The 21,556-nt window shown below is 31.5% G+C and overlaps 1 protein-coding gene across 8 annotated transcripts in view; it reads right to left on the bottom strand.

The window, feature by feature from the left end:
• LOC143253288 (uncharacterized) overlaps positions 1–21,556 on the bottom strand; it is a 142,587-nt gene that overhangs the window by 60,132 nt on the left and 60,899 nt on the right. For all 8 annotated transcript variants that reach the window (XR_013029490.1, XM_076506906.1, XM_076506908.1 and 5 more), the window contains 6 exons: positions 19,884–19,989; positions 17,424–17,591; positions 15,260–15,397; positions 13,049–13,135; positions 7,659–7,741; positions 1,589–1,682 (listed from right to left, as the gene is read on the bottom strand). Coding sequence is in view for 7 of the 8 variants with exons in the window: in XM_076506906.1 (XP_076363021.1) it covers positions 1,589–1,682; positions 7,659–7,741; positions 13,049–13,135; positions 15,260–15,397; positions 17,424–17,591; positions 19,884–19,989 (676 nt within the window). In the remaining variant the exon portion in view is untranslated. The remainder of the gene's footprint in view (positions 1–1,588; positions 1,683–7,658; positions 7,742–13,048; positions 13,136–15,259; positions 15,398–17,423; positions 17,592–19,883; positions 19,990–21,556) is intronic.

The following is a 21,556-nucleotide window of genomic DNA, read 5'->3' as shown; positions in this document are numbered from 1 at the left end:
AATTGTTTTCAGGTTTTATTTATACAGTTTAATAATCAAACAATCATAAATAACTATACCAATACCACAGAATTCTATTATAATTTATAAAGCTTAGTAACTAAGATTTATTCAAGTTTAAAAAAAATATGAAACTTCAAGCAGACAAAACACACAAACCTACATTCTTGAAATCTTCATTCAGAAAAATGTGGTAGTCTTTTCACAGCATAAAATGGCTCAGAAAACCCCTTAGGGGGCATTCTAAGTTGTTGATTGGTTATTCACATGTCACATATTGAAGTAAGTGTATATAAGGGACTGTTTTCAAAAATAGAAGTGAATGGGGCTATCGTGTTTGATTCATATACATAAATCATATCTCAGCAAAATAAAAAGATACAAGGTTTTATTTGATATTCTAGCTTGTTAATATTGGTAATTTGAGTTCCCTAATTTGTATGAAACTATAGACTTAGTATTTTGACATCACAAGTAACTAATTTTAAACAAAGCTGCATTCAACATGCCCTGTGACTCACTAAAATATATATTGAGGTGTGTTCTTTTAATATTTACTTTTAAATTAAGAAATTAACTCATATATAATATTAAATTTAAATTATACTCTACATTTTGATTTCAAAATTACTGACATAAAAGTCATAAATTGTTGTTCAATAAAATTTTAAATGCAAGTCAACAAACGTGATGACCTGGACTTTGACACCTGACTCTTTGCAAAAGGGTTTATTTAATAATACACAAGAGAAAACAGACTAATAAAATGCAAAAAAAACCAGAAAAATTCCCATACCTCTAAAAATTTTCTTGTTTTCTAACTATGTAACAAGAGTCATTACAAATTCATCCAAGACAGTTATTAACTCTCCCAAGGGAATATCTTAATAATATGAGTTAAACTGACAGTTAACCCTTCAGAACACACAACGTCATACAATATGTCATTTGATAGGTGAAAACCTTGACTTTCTATTGGTTACAGGTAACATATAATTAAATATTAACAAATTATAAAAGAGAGGATGTGACTGATAGGTGTGTCAGGAGGGATCTGATCTGATAGCTCTGTAACCAAATGAAATTAAAGTGTATAATAAATGTGGTTCGTCTGGGTAATGCAAATTTTATAGTGAGTAACTTATATTTAATTTTTTCTTATTGGAGGAGTAGTGGATAAAATAGAGAAGAGGACATGACAAATGTTTTCACATAAGGGAATATTCAGGATTTTTTTAAATATTACCTTACAAAATTAAGAACTTAAAACTTATATTCCAATAAAATAAAGGTTACTATCTAGAATTGTATGCTATTTTAATAGGTATAATATAAATAAAAATTAGATCTATAAAATTTTGAGTGTTAGTCACTAAATCCATTTGTCTTGTGCAATAAAGCATGCCCATGAGAATAGGATTAACTGTAATATTTTATATACATCATAATTTTTTATGTATAAACTTTCTGAAGCCATTTCTTATTATACAAATAATGATCACAATGTAGTTTTGCAGGTAAGATAAGAAAATAAGTAAAGAAAAAAGAAAACTGAATAATTCATGTATGATAAAGAAACACTCCTCACTTTTGAATGAAGTTCATTCCTCTCAGTTTCCAATCTTTCAATAGTTTCTTTGTCTTTTTGTACTTGCCTTTCTAATACTTTGACTTTCTCTTCTCTAAAAAACAAAAAAATATTCTTGAGCTCACCTAAAAATATTTATTTAGCTTAAACACCATATATTTGCATTAGTACTTCTCTAACAATGTATCCATTATCATTGGAAATGTCCAAAAACACTTTAGTATGAACGTTATGATTTTATTCATTTTAAACTTTTCTATTCTAGTAACTCAACTATTTACAAAATGCTTTAGTTTCAAAGTAATAATTTGAACCTTAAGAACTCTCATATAAACAAACTTAAAATGATAAATTGGTAACTTCAAAATTGAAGCAATTAAAAAAATGAAACAACAATTAGATATAAACAGAAAACTTTTTACCTTTAAGAACATAAAATTTAAATATTTAAAACTGTTATAGACTGAAATTGGTGTTGTGCACATACTGCACGTGAACTTTGTCAGGAAACTAAGAGACAGTTGCAAAACTATAAAGTTGTTTTCCAAATATTACTTGAATTTGTATGTTTAGACGAAAAAAGACATGTTCATAAATGTCAATTATAACACAAGATGTGAAAAATAAATGGCACATATGACAAAAGTTACTTTCTTTCAATTACAAACATGCAATCAAATACTGTTCAAGTTTACAAAGTTTATAAGAAATCAAATATCTTGATATAAATAACTGGCTAATTATGTTTCAACTGTGAGTTACTTTTATAGAACTGACACTTATCAGATTATGAAGAAAATTTTAAAATTCTTGCAGTGTATGTTTTTACATTTTAAAGTAACTTTATGGAGAGTAGTAAGTTAAATTATCGTTAAATCTTAAAGACCTTACGTACAGTTAAAACTAAAATTATGCAAGTATTTGGTCAATTCTATGTAAACAAAGTGATTATGATTTATGTAAATTATACATTATTTGTTACCACATGAGAAAACATGCACTTTTCATCTGATAATTTCAGCACACAATCACACAATTCAACAATAAAATTCAACATTTTAACAAATCAACCAAAACAGAAGTAAACATTTCCTGAAAGACTGGATGACTTTTATGATGTCACTAAACTTCTCTCCATATATGTATCACTCATTCAATTACACCACCATTCCCAGTATGCCCCTGAAGAAGAAAGGTCCACTTTTTGAAAGCACTTGGTTCATAGGGTTTCTATTTCATACACAAACATAACTTAGAATTTCTGTCAAATTTTTTTAATATTTTACATAAAAAAATTTCCTACTATTATCACCTCTACAACCATTCACTGGAAGAGCTTTACAAATTTAAAAAGAGAACTGATACATTCTTCCTTAAAAAGCATAATAAAAACCAGCTTCTTACCAATAATATCCACTCAAAAACTGCTTCTAGCTGTACTATTTTTAAACTTTCTCTACGTTAAAAAAATTACCATAATAACAAGCAATCTACCAAATACTATCATAACCACTTTTTTTCATAATGAACATCTAAAACAAATGCCTAAAAACATTTATCCTTTACCAGCTATGAGTTCTCTCAAACTGACATGCTTGTAAAATACAACTTACTTCACAAATCCTACAAGTAATAGTGAACTCTCTCCACATGCCTCCATCATAATTAATTTTTCAAACATACTCTTTCAGATGTAGAACTCAGATCCTTAGTAAAAGTCTCAACTTCTGCCCAAACAATAACTTTGTTAATGAATATAAATTTATATCTGACCTATATGAATTCTTTCAAAAACTAAGACTTTGCAAATTTTTTTCCCAACAAATTTCACTCTAGTGACAATTGATCTACACCTGTTTTCCAAGAAAATTACTCTTGGACACCTACATCGTACAGAGAACCACATACAGTTATATTATATTGGTAAAAAATGATATAACGGAAACCTTAAAACCTTCCAAGAAATGTAAAGATGATCTAAACCCAAAGCATAAAACTGTTCTGAAAGATCTTAAATCAAAGAGCATTATAACAAAACCAGAGGGTAAGGGTGGGGGGCTATATTATTCTTAAAAAAAATGACTATACTTCTGAAACTAACTACCAGCTTTAAAACACTAATTTGTATAAGAAACCTACACAGGACCTTAAAACCATCAGTGATAAACTTAAATAATTTCTCCATGATAAGAGCATGAACAGATAAACTTTTCAGCACTTAATACCAAGAGAGGCTTGTCTAGATATATTTTACCTCATAACTAAAAAATCACAAACCTAATAATCCCATCACGCCCATAATTTCTAACATAAACATGGCAACTGAAGAGCTGTCTTCTTTTGTTGACCACCAATAAAATGTATTCCCAGTACTCTAATGTTTTACATAAAAGACGTCTCATTTTCTTAATATCATATAAAAAAATCAATACGAATACACACTTCAAGTCTAATAGCCTCTGTGCTCAAAAGACAATTCTTTCCTTTACAATAATATTCCACATGATGAAGGATTTAAAATTTTGAAATCTTCCTTAACCCTTTATAATCTACCAGAATCTCAAACAGTAACCGACCTTACCAGTCTTATCTCTAAACAACTTCAAATTCAATAATAAGCATTACTTTCAGGTTAATAGTACTTTAATGGATATGGCTTATAACTATGCCAATATTTTTATAGGCCATACTGAAAGCCAGCTTTTACAACAAAGCCCCAAAAAACCTCATACATGGAGATGTTACATATATGAAATATTTTTCATTTGTACAGCCTGTTCTGAATCATTTTATTTCTTAGGGTAACACCTTCCACAAAACAATCACATTTACCCTTGATTACTCCTATATGCAAATAAACTTTCTCAATGCCACTGCCTTTTTAAAAGATGGAATATTACACACTGATTTGCCCAGAAAATCTATAAACAGACAACAATATCTTTACTATAAAAACTGCCACTCCACTCACACTAGATGAAATACTATCTACAGTCAAGATCTCAGGATGAAAAAAATAATCTCTTCAGATGAAACAAACTACAGAAAACACATCAAGAATCTGAAACAAACCATGCTAGGAGGAGGACATAAAAATACCAAAATTGACAAATGGATCATAAGAGCTACCAACACTCAATCAAAAGCCATATTTAAGCAGTGTAAGAATTCCTCTTGTCATTACCTGTTACTTTAAATTCAGAAACATTTCTTGTATTCTGAAAAAACTCTTTCAGCTGTTACAACTGAATGATTGCTTTTAAAGTTCCCACAGTCCTTTTTTTGTTAGTGAAAAAGAAACTACAAGAGATTGCTCTGTAAGATGTACAACAGTTACCTTTTTATCTACATTTGGTGCACAAAAAACAATTTTTAGAAGAAATAGAAATGTAAGAACATTACAAAGTGATTTTTTTAATCAGTGGTGATTTATTAGGGTATTTTAAAATACAAGATAAGTCTTTACAAGAAAAACTTAAGTGACTTTAAAATTCAGTCTTTAATTATTGAGTCTAAACTGTAACTTATTGCATTATATGAAAGGCTTAAAATAGTATATTCTGAAGATGTTACAGAACCAAGAGTTACTTGATTCTGTATCATCAAAAACAAATATAAATAAAGAGATGCCTAAAATATTGCAGAAAGAAGCATTGTTTAAATTTTTCTTGCTGTCCAATCTTTTGTATATAGATCTGCTTAACCTACAAAAACCAACTACTAGAAAACAAAATGACTTAGAGGGCAAGTGTCAAAACATGTAGAACTTTATAATATAACAAAACACAATTCATCAAAAGTAAAGTTATTTATTTCAGTATATATTCTCTATGAGATAGATTATAGCCGAGTAAAAATCTTGCAAACAACCTCAGAGCAAATATAGGTATGAATGTTATCTAGAGAACGAGTTATATTAGGTTGAGGAATACTTCGTGAGCGTTTTTAAATAATTTCATTCAAGCATTACATGCAAGACTATACAACATTTCAATGCATGAACACATTACACCCAAAACATTTATTATGATACTTTATTTCATGTAATACCTAGGTATATAGTATGCATTGTTTTAAACGAAATTGCAAGAAATTAAATGCGAAAAGCAGATGGTGTCGAAAATGCTCGATTTTGTCCACTTGACATTCCATTTATTGAGCTGAAAATGAAAGCAAAAATTAAAGACATATGAAAATCAAACACACCATCTATTAGAGCAAAAAATTATCTACCAAATGACATGAAATATTTTGCAAAAGCGTTTCATTTATGAATATATTTTTTTAACTTGAGAAAACGCTCACGAATTATTCCTCAACCCAATACATTAGTAAAAACTAGTCTCAATGGATGCATATCTGCTTGAAATATGCTACTGAAAATAAGCAACTAAACCACAACATTAAATGGGCATTGGATCACAAACAGCAGAAAATGTGTTTTCTTTAAATGTGAACCTAAACTACAATTATTCAGCAAAAAGCAAGGACAGTTTCTCAATGGCAGAGGAAAACAGTGTCAAAGTAAATGTACATCTATAGTGAAGCATATTAGAGGATTGGCATGTCTGTGGTTCACATTTTAGCCAGTGGTGTTGGTGATCTACACAAAAATAATGGCATTTTGATGGCTGACAAGTATAGACAGATTTTCCTAATCATGCTTTTCTCACAAGACTCATCAAACAAGGATTCATCTTCGAACAAGACAATGACCCCAAACATTCAGAAAATACAATGACAATATATTGATGTTAAAAAAAAAAAAAGGCAGATGGAATATTCACAATCATAGCTTAGTCAGCACAAAGTACTGATATAAATTTTCTTGAGGCTGTAGAGATTTATTTATTAAAATGAGGAGTGGAAAAGATGACAAGTTGATTGAATTGTGGAGGGCAAGACAAAACAATACTCCACAATTAAACATTAATAAAGTTTACAGCAGCTTGAAAACAAGGATCAATATCCTATGTACCCTGAAAAACTTCATATACAAAAGATTAGTTTATCATACAATTAATTAGCTTCTGTATTTTTTATGGTAATGTCATGTACCGTTAATAAATTGACCAAGTAGTTACTATTACTTACTGTCTGTGACTCCTGTATAATTTATGTTTCTAAAAGTATTCTTAAATGAATGAAAACTGCATTATTTAATATTATATAATATTACAAAAATTCAGAATACCTGAATAAAAGAAAACAAACAGAAACACTACATCTGTACTTTTTTAAGCAATTATTTAACCATACAGTTTGAATGTCATTACTGCAGTGGAAAAAAATATTATGAAAAAAATTTTTTTTTTCTCATTGTAAATTCAAAGGTCCTCAAGGTCATACTAACTGGAAGAAACACTGCCCTAAGGGTGGATGTTTGTGGTAGTAATTACTACTCATTGTATTCACACTTAATTTTTTAAAAATTAAAAAATAAGTGCACATTTACTTAAAAGTATTTGGTTTGCACTTCTTAGTCATGTGTAATTTACTGCATCACATTGATTCAATTTACAGAGCTCAAACTGTTCATGCATATTACTGATATAAACTGTAATCTTTTTGTATATTAAAAGTGATGTCCTTTATGGAAAAAAGTTTTTAAGATTTCCAGATTTTTACTACCATGTTTAAAAATTACATCATTAAATACATAATCAAATCCTAACATACAGTTCTAGTCCTAAGGACCATATGAACACAAAATGACAAGGGTTTTCCCATTGAATACAATGAAGTATGGTTTGAAAGACCATTCTTTAATAAAATATACAATACATTAATCAAATATAAAATTTCTGATATTCTGTTAAACTCATAATTTTCCCTAATTCCTGGGAATATAAAATGCCTGGTCACAACCAAGGTTAAACACACTTAAATAGAGAAATAAGGTCTGTTGCTTGAGTAGTTGTTTTATAAATACTTTACTTTTATACAACAAAGAACACATTTTATTATTTGGTCTTTTTTCATGTAAAAATTTTCTAAAATTTATTCAAAAATTATGTACTGCAAGAGCTAAACATATACAAAAATATGAATTTGTATCAAATATTTTTACTTTGCTTGATCCAATCGATGATTTTCCTGTATTTGAGAATCTTTTTCCCATATCTGACTAGTAAGGTCATCATTGGCACTGCACTACAAATAAAAATATTTGTAAGCATAGCATATAAAGGAAAAATGTTATAAATCAAATTGTAAAAACCAAGTTATAAGCTAGTCATTGGTAAATATCTCTATTCAGCATCATTGAATCAAACTACTGATATGAGTTTTACAAGTAAATTAATATATTTATTTTATGGATAATCAAAGAGAAAAACACTTGGAAACCATTTTTACTTTTACTGTGATTTCTTTTTCAGAGGCAAAGATACCTTTTATTACAGCAGAGGAGTTTTTATACAGAAGTACATCAAAATAGAAAAATGAAAAAGCTCATTTCAAAATGAAAACTTGTATTTTTTAAATACAACTCAATAGTTAATACAAGCAAATAACATATAGGTCTGACATTTCTGAAGATTATAGATATTTTGAATTTTCACATTATCTTGTTGAAATTAAAAGCTATAATAAACTTTAGAAATTTTTGTTCAAACACAAGTACTGAAAGAAATATACACATACATTAAAAACAAACTTTTTGTACTAAGAATACTATAAAAAACTGATTCCCATCACTATAAAATTCTCTATTTAAAAATTAGAATTTTGGAAATTGGTATAAATGATACAAGAATATTGAAATTCTTGCACTTTTCCACATTTAATGAAAGCCTTTAACAAATCTGTCAAAAACCTAATTTAAATTAAGACTTCATGTAGTTTTCCATTGACAAGTTAATAAACCATACAAAATTCTGTTCATACAATGCTTTAGTCATTTCATTAGCAGAAATTTCAATTAGTGAAATGACCAAATGACATCCACAAAAAAAACTGAAAATTATTTTATGACAACTTAAAACCTTGAATATAAAATAAAAATAAATTTACATTTTGTTTGAATAAACTGTAATTAGACTATACATATTTCCTTTTTCGAAAACAAACATTTATGATGATTACTCTATACTTGCTCATTAAACTCAGAGTTACATAAGTACTTTACAATTTAAATTTAGACTTAAAACATAATCGAATTTAAAAAAAATTCAAGGTACAGAGTTTTTGCTTTATAGCGTATCTGAAATGAACTAGCCTTTAATTTAGCAGCTTGGAAAGCACACACACACATAAAAACATCAGTAAATTTTAGTATGAAAACTGTTACTCAACAATAATGGTCTTGCTGAGGTTTATCACAAATACATCTGCTCAAAACTTCATTTTTACATTTTATCACAAGAGCAAAAACGTTTAGAAGAGAGACACCAATTAATAAAACTATATAAACTAAAGATCAGAATAAGATGAAACTACAGCTTTACTATTGTATACTTCACATTTTCTCTGTTTTTAAGTCAGGGTGACAATATCTCACTGAATAAACATATGTAATATGTTCACTAAGACTACCATTCAAGAGTTTATTGAAACAATGACACACAAACATTAAAGTAAAGTGTGGAAAGCCCAGGTGTAGAGTTGAAGTCCCTGATGATAAACAGGGTACAGCATCTTCAAGGCCTAGGTCCTGGCAGAGGTATAGACCAAACATCCATAGTCTATTTTCAATTGAATAAGGGCACAATATATGTTTAGCATAGAATACTGATCTGTTTCCGAAATGGTGGAAGAGCAGACATGGAGGATGTTCAGTGTTCTTGTACATTTGACCCATAGCTGCTTGATGTGTGGTCTAAAGATCAGCTTACAGTCAAAGATAAGCCCCAAGAACATAGTCTCAGGGACCACAGGCAGAACAACTTCACTGATACAGAGTTCACAATCAGGGTGAATACCCCATTGGCAGCAAAAGTGCATGCAAACGGTTTTAGAGAGAGAGAAGGTAAAACCATTTGCTGTGGTCCACATCAGTAAACAAGAGGCAGTCTGTAATTGCCACTCAATATACCTCATGTTTGACGAATGACATGAGATGTAAAAGTTGTCGACATAGAGCCCGTTTGCAACAGTGAGAGAGAGTTGTTCAGTGATGGCATTAATTTTTATACTGAAAAGTGTAACACTCAGAACACAGCCCTGAGGGACCCCAAGTTCCTGTAGAAAAGAAAGGGAAAGTATCGAACCCATACGAACTCGGAATCTCCTGTCCATTAAAAATTTTTTAATTAAAGTGGGTAAATGGCCATATAACCCATATACATGGAGGTCTTGCAAAATGCCATATCTCCATGTTGTATCATAAGTCTTCTCAATGTCAAAGAATATTGATACAAGATGTTGTCGTTTGAGAAAGGCTTCTCTGATTGACGTTTCAAGTTGAATCAGGTGGACCATGGTGGAGCCCTGTCATTGGAACCCATACTGGGTGGGCAAGAGGAGTTTGTTTGAATCAAGGAACCAAACAAGATAAGCATTAACCATCCTCTCTGAGGTCTTACAGAGACGGCTCCTCAAATGAATTGGATAATAGTTTGAAGGAATCTTGGGATCCTTCCCAGGCTTAAAGAAAGGTAGGCAATAGCTTGGTGCAATGCATTAGGAAAAATATTCTCCTGCCAGATCCAGTTAAAAACAATTAGAAGAATAGCAAGAGAAGCAGGAGATAAATGGTGCAGCATCTCATAGTGTATATCATTAGGTCCATCCGATGTACTGCCAGACCAATGAAGGGCTAGTTTGAGTTCCACCAGTGTAAAGGGACGATTAGAGTCATAGAAACAATCAGCTTGACAGGAAAGAGGTGACTGCTCTGCCCGAGTTTTGATAGCTAAGAAGGTGGAAGAAGAAACAGAAGTGCTAGATACCTGGAAAAAGCTTTCACCTGGAGTATTGGTGATGCTCCAGGAATCAGCCACTTCCTGGCCATCAGAGAGCAAGATTGAGAGAGGGACAGTTATACTGCCCACTGACCTTTCGAATCTTGTCCCATATGATTTTGGAACTGGTGGTAGAAGATATGTTGATTGTGAACTTCATCCAAGATTCCTTCTGGCTTTGACATTCTACCCATCGAGCATGTGCACAGGCCCACTGGAAAGCCATGCAGTTTAAGAGTGTGAAATATCTACGGAGCGTATCTCAAACTCGTTTTTGAGCCGTCCGTGCCATGTGGCAGGCAGGTGGTGGACAGCAATTTTCGAGCCTCAGGATAGGTAATGTTATGAATCATTTTCAAACGCTACACCTCTTTTCCTTCCAACCATTTTGTGCAAGAACGATAGTAGGACAGGTGAGAGCCATTGCAATTGATGCAATGAGGGTCTGTTTCACACTCATAGGCATTGTGATCCTTGCCACTGCAACGAGCACATGTTAAGGAATCACGACATGACATCTTCAAGAGACTGAACTGTTGACACTGGAAACATTGGAGAGGGTTTGGAATGTATGGCCATACTCTGCAATTAAGATAACCTGTCCTGATGGTGGCAGGTGGAAGTAGTGACGTAAATATGAGAATGAGGACATTGGTTGGCACCATAATTCCATCTTTGCAAGTGGAGATACACCTTATTGCAGAAACTCCTTGGGTGGAGAAACCAGCGAGAATCTCCAACTCTTCAAATCCCTCTCAACAATAACTCCTCATGATGAATTCAAAGTATCATGAGGTGTAACCTCAATAGGTATATCCCCAATTGCCTTTGAATGCAAGAGGAATTCACAGTGTTGAGATGTGGATGTTTCCACCAATATGTCACCAGATCGAAGCTTCTTTACTGACTTTGGAGAGCCAGCAAGTTCCTCTAGTCTCTTCTGAATGAAAAAGGGAGACATTTGCCCTAAAGGTTGTCTGAAAGTGAATGCAATATAAGAAAATGAGTTACAACAGGTGGTACAGATGGTGAGGATTGCTGCTCAGAATCTTCAAGACATGGTTGTTTACCTATAGTCTGTTTTTTCACTATTTTATTAAGATTTTAAAGTGGAGTATCCATAATAAAGAGAGGGAAATTTCGGTGCCCACTGAACCCACCCTACCATGAAGCCTTACGAGGGGAAGCACTATACCCAAACACGAGCATCAGATATAATGTCCACAACACCTGTTGAGAACATCCAACACTGGTACTTGGTTGATCCTAGCCCGAGTGAACCAGCTGACTGACCTAAAGGGGACCACCCCAAGGCTGCTCGTCTACAAGAATTCAAGGCCAAAGTGGTGTGTTAGTGTTAGACCCCTCAACCACCAGGATCCTCTCCTCCCCTTCACGGGTTGCCATACATGGCAAACACGTGGGTAAATGTTTAGATCCCAGAGGAGCTAAACTGAAAGAACAGAACCTTCCCTGTGAGGTCCCCTCACCATGTACAGGAATCCATACTGAGGGGCAAAACACTGAGAACACTGCAACAATAACAGACTTTCTGAGCACTATACATCCTGAAGTACCAGATATAATGTCCACTATATCCACTAAGGATATCCCAAACTGATACTCAGTTGACCCTAGCCATAACTGACCATTTGATTGGACATGACACAGGTATTCCAGGCCTCCTGTCTGTATAAATTCATAGAGTATTATGTTGTAACTTCCAGATTCATCTATCATTGCACAAATCATGTTACACAATACATATGAACTACTGGCCAATCAAATTATGTCCACTTCAATACTTCTGGATACCATATAAATCCAGCAAGCTGATCTGAAGATAAAAAACAGAAGGCTTTTTCAATATGCAGTTCATTCACCTGAGATATTTTTGTAGAATGGTCATCCAAGACTTCTTCTACAAAAGTTATTCTCAATTAAGAGGCTGCTGTACATTACACCCTTGTTTACCGAGATTTGTTCCTCTTTTCATTGCATACACTCTGAATAGATATTTAGATCCCAGAAAAGATAAGGTACACAAGCAGAATCTGTCTTGGGAGGTCCTCTCAAAACAAACAGGAATAAACTCCATGGGGAAAGTTTTAAGTACTATGCTAATGTCCCTTTAAATAATCGTACAATCCAGCTATTCATAATTTTGTATATATGTATATATTACATGATTGAGATTAACTGACCAAAGTTTATTATCTTTGGGTTTCATTAAATAGATTCACTCACTACTCCTGTTGCAGGGTTGAAAGGTGAGCTCACAAAGGCCGAACAGTTTTCTAAGAATTAAAATCACGTGAGAAAGCAATGTTCATGCAGATTGGCAGATCTTGAAGTTATATATTAATCCGTTTTTTGAAAATGGATTAAAGTGCACTTCTTGAAATAATGTTCATGAAATAAATGTAACAATTAAAAATTATATAACACACACATATATCTATTACTTAATAAAACTATTTCTTAGTCAAGTGAACCAATGTTTTAATCTGGTAATGTTTGCACACTTGAATTACATTTAAAATTTCTTGTATCTCACCTGATACTGGTACTGTTCTTGTAGATTAGAAATTTGCTTATGAGTATCTTGGAGTTGAGAATCCTTTTCTTTCAGTTTTGCAGAAAGCTGATAAACAAAAATAAGACTTGTATTTAGCAAATATAATTTCTTTATAAAATTAATACAAACAATTTTATATTATATGTATAATTTAAATATGGTCTAAGGTGCTTGGATGTTGAAGTAGACTATACTTCTATAAACATTCATCAAAAAACGTGAAACTCGTATATACATATTGAAAAAGTGTTGCCAATCTAATTTATAATAAAATCTACTTAAACCTCATTTTGCTATTTTAATGGTTCTTATGTGAAGTTTTTAATTCTCTTAGTACAGGCTTGATCTATATGACCAACCACATGACATATTTGTACTTGTTTAAAGCCATTTTAGATTTGATATTTCTAGGTTTTAATATAGTGTGTATATCTTCACAACATTTGGCAGTATTTCAGTTAATATTATAAGTCATATTTCCTAATAAACTACTTTTAATAAAATAAAATAAAGATTTCTCCATGAATATACTGAGCATTTATTTTGAATTGTCCAGATGCATAGTAATTTTTATGTTAAAATTAAAAATACTTTTCTCATCTCAAAAACTTTCAATTTCCTTTATGTTATCCCTAAGACTTCCTAAATGCATTTCAAATGTTTTTTTTTCCAGCAAAACTTAGTTTATCTGTAATTTTCTCTACTCTATCTCAAAATGGAATCAGTCAACTTGATCAATCTCGTAACCACGACTTCAAGTTGTTACATGAAACTACATTCATTTATCCTAAATAGTCAAAAACTGTAATAGTTTACGTCTATTTATAATTACATTTTATTGTTTTATTGCCTTTTGAACCATGTCTAACAACTTTCTGTACCATTATAATTTGTAAATCACTTGGGGCACGTGCAACTCTAAGTTACACTATTGAATTTTTTTTCCCACACGTTGCTACAACTGGAACATGCAGCTTATGTGTTTTCTTCCTTATGTTTAATAAGATATTATTTTTAACCAATAGAAAGCTAAGGTTTTTACCTATTAACCCTTTTGCTAAAGGCTCATATAATATACATGAGTTTGTTTACACGTGTTAAGTATTTGCATTATAACTTTTGACACAGCATGTTTATCTTTATAAAATTTGGTAGACTTTTAGTAGAGATTACAGGTATTTTTTAATGAAATATTGGCAAACTCTATCTAAACTCTATCTATGTGGGGTCCTTAAACCTTGCAACCATCATAAAAAATTAGGAAGTGAATATAAATTATCCTTTTTTCATGCTACAATGACTACATTATAACATGAAAATACAAATGTATAGTCTAAGTAGCTTGAGTCTCATAATACTATATTATTTACATAAAAATTTATTATTTTTTATTACACTGACACTTCCAAGTCATGCCTAACTGGCATTACATAACTTGCAGTGATGCAGTGCACATGCACTCATGTTACATATCCAGTGATGTAAAACTGACCTTTAGTCTTCCCTGTTTTGGCTGTGTTTTAGTGGACTAGTATTTTGTCACATTTTAATTATTATACATTATACATGTATGTAGATTATTACTATTTAAAAATAAATCAATGAACTTATTTTCTTAAAATATAAAACAATAAATCAAGAAGTAAAGCAATTACCTCTTCTTGCTATGACCTTTGAACTTGTTTGCTGCTGGACACAGGTTGCAAAGCCTTTTAAAATTTTGCACGTGGAGGATATCAAACAAAATTTTTTTGGTTATATATATATATAGATATATGCAGTTGAATAACCAAAAATTCATAAATAACAACACTGATACCACAGAATTGCACCACAATGTAAGCTTAGTAACTAAAATGTATTTAGATTTTACAAAATATGAAACTTCAAGCACACTTGGATCAAAAGAATGTGGTAGTCTTTTCAAAGATTAGAATAGCTGAGAAAACCACTGTTGGGATATTTTAAACTTTGATTGGTTATTCACATGCCATATACTGTAGTAAGTGTATATAACAGACTGTTTGAAAAAAATGTAGAGAGCTGAATAGGGCCACTGTGTTTGATTCAGTACATAAGCCATAGCTCAGCAAACTAAAAAGATGAGGTTCTTATCTTTTGAACAGTTATCACATCCTCAACACAGCCAAGTAACTTACACACTAACTTTTCTTATTTCATATCATATACCTTTTCCATTTGCTGTTGTAATTCAAATGTTTCTTTTTCCTTGAGATGTAACAGATTTTTTAGTTGCTCTTTTTGCTGAATCAATATCTTTTCTAATTCATATTTCTCAGCAGTGGAATTTTCTGTATCTATCTGCATCTGAAAATAGAATACATTTCTTAGACAATTCTAAGTACTTGTTTTATTGAAAATGGCACCAACCTTATGGTGAACATTTATACTGAAAACTTTTAAGTTAAACTAAAATTTGGACATTTTAAACATAGTTTACTGATATAATAAACACTACAAGTAGCATTTCAAGGTTGCAACTGTTTTTTATTTTGCTTTACATAACTATTGCAGTATTGGCAAGTTAAACATTAACAAACAAGTTGATAGTAACACACACAGTTGACCACAAAGCACATTTATGTCACAAATTATTTTACTACATTTATACTGTACGAATATTACAATAGGAAATAATAGTTGTCTGATATTTTCTTAGAATAGAAAAGCATGACAATTTTGATTCTGAATCACTGAAAACATTCTTGTGTCTATGGGCCCAAACTCCTAGTCTTTTAAGAATTTAGCAACATTTCTGACTGCAACTTTCATTTTGCATATTTTCAAGAAACTTGGCAAGCTTTAAGTAAACATTAAGACTTTTGTACACAAACAAATCAAATTTATAAATTATTTTTTTACGAAAGATTTGTCTGTGAACATATGAAGTCAGACTGTTGACTGCTCTAAGTACAAAGTGGTTTTCATGTTAAGATTAAAAATATTTTTCCTTATTCAAACATTTTAAAATTTCCTTTGTGTAACCTCTAAATCCTCTAAGCAAATATCAATGTTTACTTTCAGTAAAACTTTATTTATATTTTATGTTGTTTTCTTCAATCTATTTCTTTTCTAAGTGGACATGGTCAATTTGAGCAACCTCATAACCACCATAAAAATATTTAAATAAATCTAAATCCTTTTTCTAGAATGATTGCAGGTTATAACTGCATACTACAAATGTTTTTTCCTTGAATGGTTTAAGGTTCATAACAAGCCTACTTCTGTTTATGCTTAATTTTATTGCCATTTGAACTTAAACTAGCTAATAATACTACCATACAAGTTGTAAATGCATAGGTCACCTTACTATGGTGAATAATGTAATGCAAGAACTCATGAGCGTATCTTGTGAATAATTTTTATTGTTTTTTTTCATTATTTTACCTAATCTAACCTATCATGTTTTTAATTTTTACAGCTTACTTTTATAATAAATAAATGTAGAATACACAAAAAAAAATAAATACAATGTTTACTTGGGTCTTTATTATTTCATTTTTGCTGTTGACAGTTAATGAAACTGAAGCCTATGGTATGGGTACTAACACTTTAACTAATGAAGTAGAGAACAATGTTTCAACCTTCTTAGGTCATCTTCATATGCAGTATGGTTCTTTTAACTGCATCATGAAAAAAATACTGGATAAAATAGTTTGCAACTCAAGAACTTTCTACAAATTATTTAGCTATTGTAAATAAAATATCTTATTTTTATATGTGATATTTTTAAAGTCTGTAGCTTTAACAATTCAAAAAAATTTCATTGTGATACCTTAAGATGCAGTAAAAAATGCCCTTTGTTGTACATTTTAATTAAAGTTTATTTCAATAAAGTAAGTTACCATATGATGTCATTAAGCCTATAACTGGAGAGTTGCTAAGCATGTGTTGAACCTGTCTTCCAGATCAATGACTATGGCTGTAATGTGTAATGACATACTATACAGTCATATCACAGAGTAATTTCATTAAAAAACTATTTACTTGAACAAAGTGAGTTAGCACATGGTGTTATTAAGCCTGTAGTTGTGCAATTGCAAATAATGTGTGCATCTTAGCTTTCAGTTTAACAGTTACAGGCACAGAGTTGTAAAGGCATACAATGCAATTATGTCATAGTAGTTTCAATTTCATTATAAACTCTAAGTTCATCAGAAAAATCAAACTTTGGATAAAAAATATTCAATGGTTGTTAAGTTTTATGTTTGAAGTTGCAATATTTCAGATACACTTATATTTCTGAGTTCATTTTTATGAATGCAAATACAGAAGTAGCCTATATGGGCTGGAAACCAATGAAAAAAATCTAAGACCATGTATATGAGCGTACTTCTTGGATTTTATGATACAAATTCTCACTCTCTTGAGTTTGGTTGCTAAGCTCTTTTTGCAACTGCTGTCTTTCTTGATCACTGGTTTCCAATTCACTTTTGAGTTTTTCATTTTCCACTTGGAGAGTGTTCAAAGATTCCTGTTGCACTTGAAATTGTTCTTGAAGCTAGTATAAACATGAAGTATTAAACAGTGTTGAAAGCACTTGAAAATTTAATCATTAAACAGCTGTCTTACTACAATTTTCATGCTTTCAAAAAAAAGGGAGGTAACTTGGTAACAATATTTATTAGGTTTGTCTTTAAATGATTTTGAAATTCTGAAAGATGAAAATACAATGTAGATCTTAAATTTATAACTCACTCTTAAAAACAAATTACATGCTTAAATATTTTCACATTGTAGCAATTAAACTGATCATTTACCATATGAAAAACTTTTGTCCAATTATACCATCATACTTATGTTCACGTAATTCATGCTCTTATTGAAATCTGTACTTCTTTTTATTTATGTGTTGTATAAAATTTACAAACCTACAATTAAGATTATAGGTTTTATTTGTACAATTTTGGTTTAATGTAAGAAATAAAAAAAAAATTAATAAGATGTCTTTACTGCAAGTTGCTAATATTCATTTATTTTTAATGTATGTCAGAAACAACACAGATGAGAACATAGTGTTACTACTTGATGTTGTTATAAAGCAATATCTTTGTCACTATGGTACTAATAATTAATGAAGTCTATCCTGGTTCAAAGTAAATGTTGATTCTGCAAACACAGACCATTAAAAGAAAAACAAATGTCTGTTTTGAATATTCACAATTCATGTTGAACAGATGCACTGGAAGGACAGTAGCTAGTTAACAGAAACCACAATTAGCCAGGAAATTCACCATTTTTAGGCAAGACCATTTGACCTTGGATTTTCTCTCAATTTCAAGGACATCAAGACCAAAAAATAAATTAATTTGAGGGCACTAATTTGAGACCACAGTACACATTAATATTAACAGAACAGAAATATGTTTCCTTGTTAGTTTAATAAATATAGAGGCTTGGGAAGCTGATCTATCTTTCCAGATTATGTTTATCAAGTAGGTATTAGCTTTAACTAATTATACTTATGAAGTAACAGTACATAAACTTTAATATTGAAAAATAAGACAACATACTCTGAGGCTTTAGTAAGATTCCTAGTTTTGGCCCCCTCCTGACTTCATATAACATTCTTTCAGACACCTTTATGCATTTATTAATTTGTCTAACTTTAAGAAGGGCCAAACAAAATCCCTTGCAAATCACAAACAAATATCAGGCATCTATATCCACTGATTAACGTATCTAACTGTGATAAATATCAGACTTACACATAAAGAGAACAAGTACGTTATAAGATTACTAGCTTTTGCCCCTTCTGACCTCAAATGCCCTTTGACTTAAAAACTGTATACAGCTTTAATGTACTCTATCCATTTATTACTTTACCTAACTTTGAAATCATTGGGCAAATACCTGCGATGAGAAGAATTTTAAAAGCCTAATTTCTTATAACAAAATTCAACCTCACCATGTCAAAATTGATGAAAATCAGTTACATGTTCTCAGAACAGTAGTGCTTTGAAAATCTTGACAGACCAGTATATTCTCACATAATTTCTAACATAAACTAATGCCAATAAACTCCAAACTAGGCCTACACTACAACAGTATAACATAGTTATAACCTGTAACTCACATGCAGTCGTACACTGCATTGTGCAGCTCACGACTTGTAATTCATTAATGTTAACACTAGCTAACTATTGTAGTAGGCCTAATAAGCCTTTGGTGGGTTAGCACATAAAATGTATTGAGCCAAATTATTGACATATTCTATTTCCCTCAATTTTCTAAACAAAAGAAAATTCTCAAAGACCATGGTACCAGAAATTCTTTGAGGCAGAATTAGAGTAAATTAATCGAAGAGACCTTTTTTTATCCTTTCTATTAGATACATTTTTGTGTACCAGCAGTATCAAGCTCGGGTGTGTTTACACCTGATTTAATTTTTATTACATATTAGGATATTTATGAGTCTACTGACCAGGATTAGAGTAGATTAAGCTACAAGGCCTTGGGCATGGTCAAATACATTAAATGAAATAGTTTGATCTACCATGAATTTCCTGTCCTGTACAACCAACTCTTGAACTTATCTCAAACCAATAGTGCCTTTTTACTATCTCACTCTTATAATGCACCAATTATTCTAAAATCTTGAGCATGATCATGTAGTAACAGGATGCAAACCATGGATTGTACATATAGTTTACGCATTTTAATAGGCGAACCATATGTTTACACACTGCACCATCAACCCTGCAAAAAATTATATAAAAGTCTCCTCCCTCAATTTCAGAGTTCCAAAACTTGTATTACTCTGCAAATTAAATAAAGAACTAACAAAACTAACCTGTTCAACTTTTATCTGAAATTCTAGTGTTTCCTGTGTCATCTTTTGCAAGTTGTTCTGAAGTTCCTGGCTACTAGAATAACTTTCAGCTAGTTTGGCATGAAGGCTGAAAAAAAGTTACATAGAGGGAAAATAAAAACCAACAGAGTCTGAAACCTTAGGGGATTTACAGTTATTCATTTTTTCAGTGTAAAAATTACAACATTATTTTTTAACTTTTTTATGTCCTAAAATCACAATGACAATCATTCATCCATATTTGCATAACACTCTTAATTATCATGAGTGGTACTGGAACTGCTGTTTACAGATTTTGAAATGTAAGAGTTAAGTGCTTGAGGTATTAATGCCTTTTTTACATACAGTCATGACAGAAAGTGTTTGTACCCCTGCACCTGAGTGTTTTTTTGCTCATAACTTAAATAGTATCACGATTAGGATAATGAAAGTATAGTAAAAATTATATTATAAATATTATATATATCTACATAAATTTTTATGTAAATTGAACGACAAATAAACTGTTTATAAACAAATAACCAAACATAGGAGGGGCAGAAAGTGTTTGTGCATCTATTTAATGGTCAGTTGTGTAGCCTTTCAGGTGAATTACTTGGCACAATCTCTCCTCATAGCCCTCCATGATCGTTTGACAGTACTCGACTGGTATTTTCTTACATTCTTCTTTACAGAAGGCCTTCAACTCTTGCAATTTTTTTGGATGATGCTAATGAACCCTGGTCTTCAACTCATGCCAAATGTTTTCAATTGGGTTGAGATCAGGTGACTGTGATAGCCACTCCAGAATACTTATATGGTTCCTCTGCAACAGGAATTGCACATATTTCAATATATGCTTAGGGTCATTGTCGTGCTGGAAGATCCAACGATGCCCAAGCTGCAAGTTCCGAGCATCATTCTTGATATAAGTGCCAATATATCAATGTACTCTTCTTTTTTCATGATTTCGTTAACGTGGTGAAGAACTCAAGGAACCCCAGAGCATGATCAAGCCACCTCTGTGTTTAACTGTAGGGACAGTGTTCTTTGGAAGATTTCGTTCCCCCTTCTTATGGAAAATATTGCGAACATAATTGTGGCCGAAAAGCTCGATTTTAGTCTTGTCTGACCAAAGAATACCCTTCCAATAGGTAAAGAGTTTATCTACATGCTTTCTTGCATACCTCAATTGTGCTTCTAAATGAATAGGCTATAAATATGAAGTTCTACGAGGATGGCATGCTTTGAATCCAGAAGAGCATAGCATGTTCATAACTGTAGAGGTGCTTACTTCAATCCCTGTTTCTGTATGACATTACGTGTTAAACAAGGTTTCCTACTAGCTTCTCTGAGAACCTTCCTCTTGGTTCTCTCAGGAATTTTGGTGGAGCGTCCAAAACGAGGGAGGTTAGCAGTTGATCCTGTAAGCTTAAACTTGGCAATTATGCTTTGAACAGTAGATTTCAGCATATTAAGTTGTATAGCAACACCAGAAAGAGACACATGAGACTTGTATTTTACAATAATTCATTTTTTTTAAATCACTGGACAGTTGTTTCCTGTTAGTCATAATGACCAAGCAGATAATGATGGAGACAGCACTAAATTGCCTGAAGTACATTTTCTGCTGGCTAAATTCCAATAATTATGAACTCAGTGTTTAGTTCTAGAAT

Source organism: Tachypleus tridentatus, chromosome 6 (assembly GCF_004210375.1).
Source record: "Tachypleus tridentatus isolate NWPU-2018 chromosome 6, ASM421037v1, whole genome shotgun sequence".
Lineage (NCBI taxonomy): Eukaryota > Metazoa > Arthropoda > Merostomata > Xiphosura > Limulidae > Tachypleus > Tachypleus tridentatus.
This window is presented reverse-complemented; position numbering and strand designations above follow the sequence as displayed.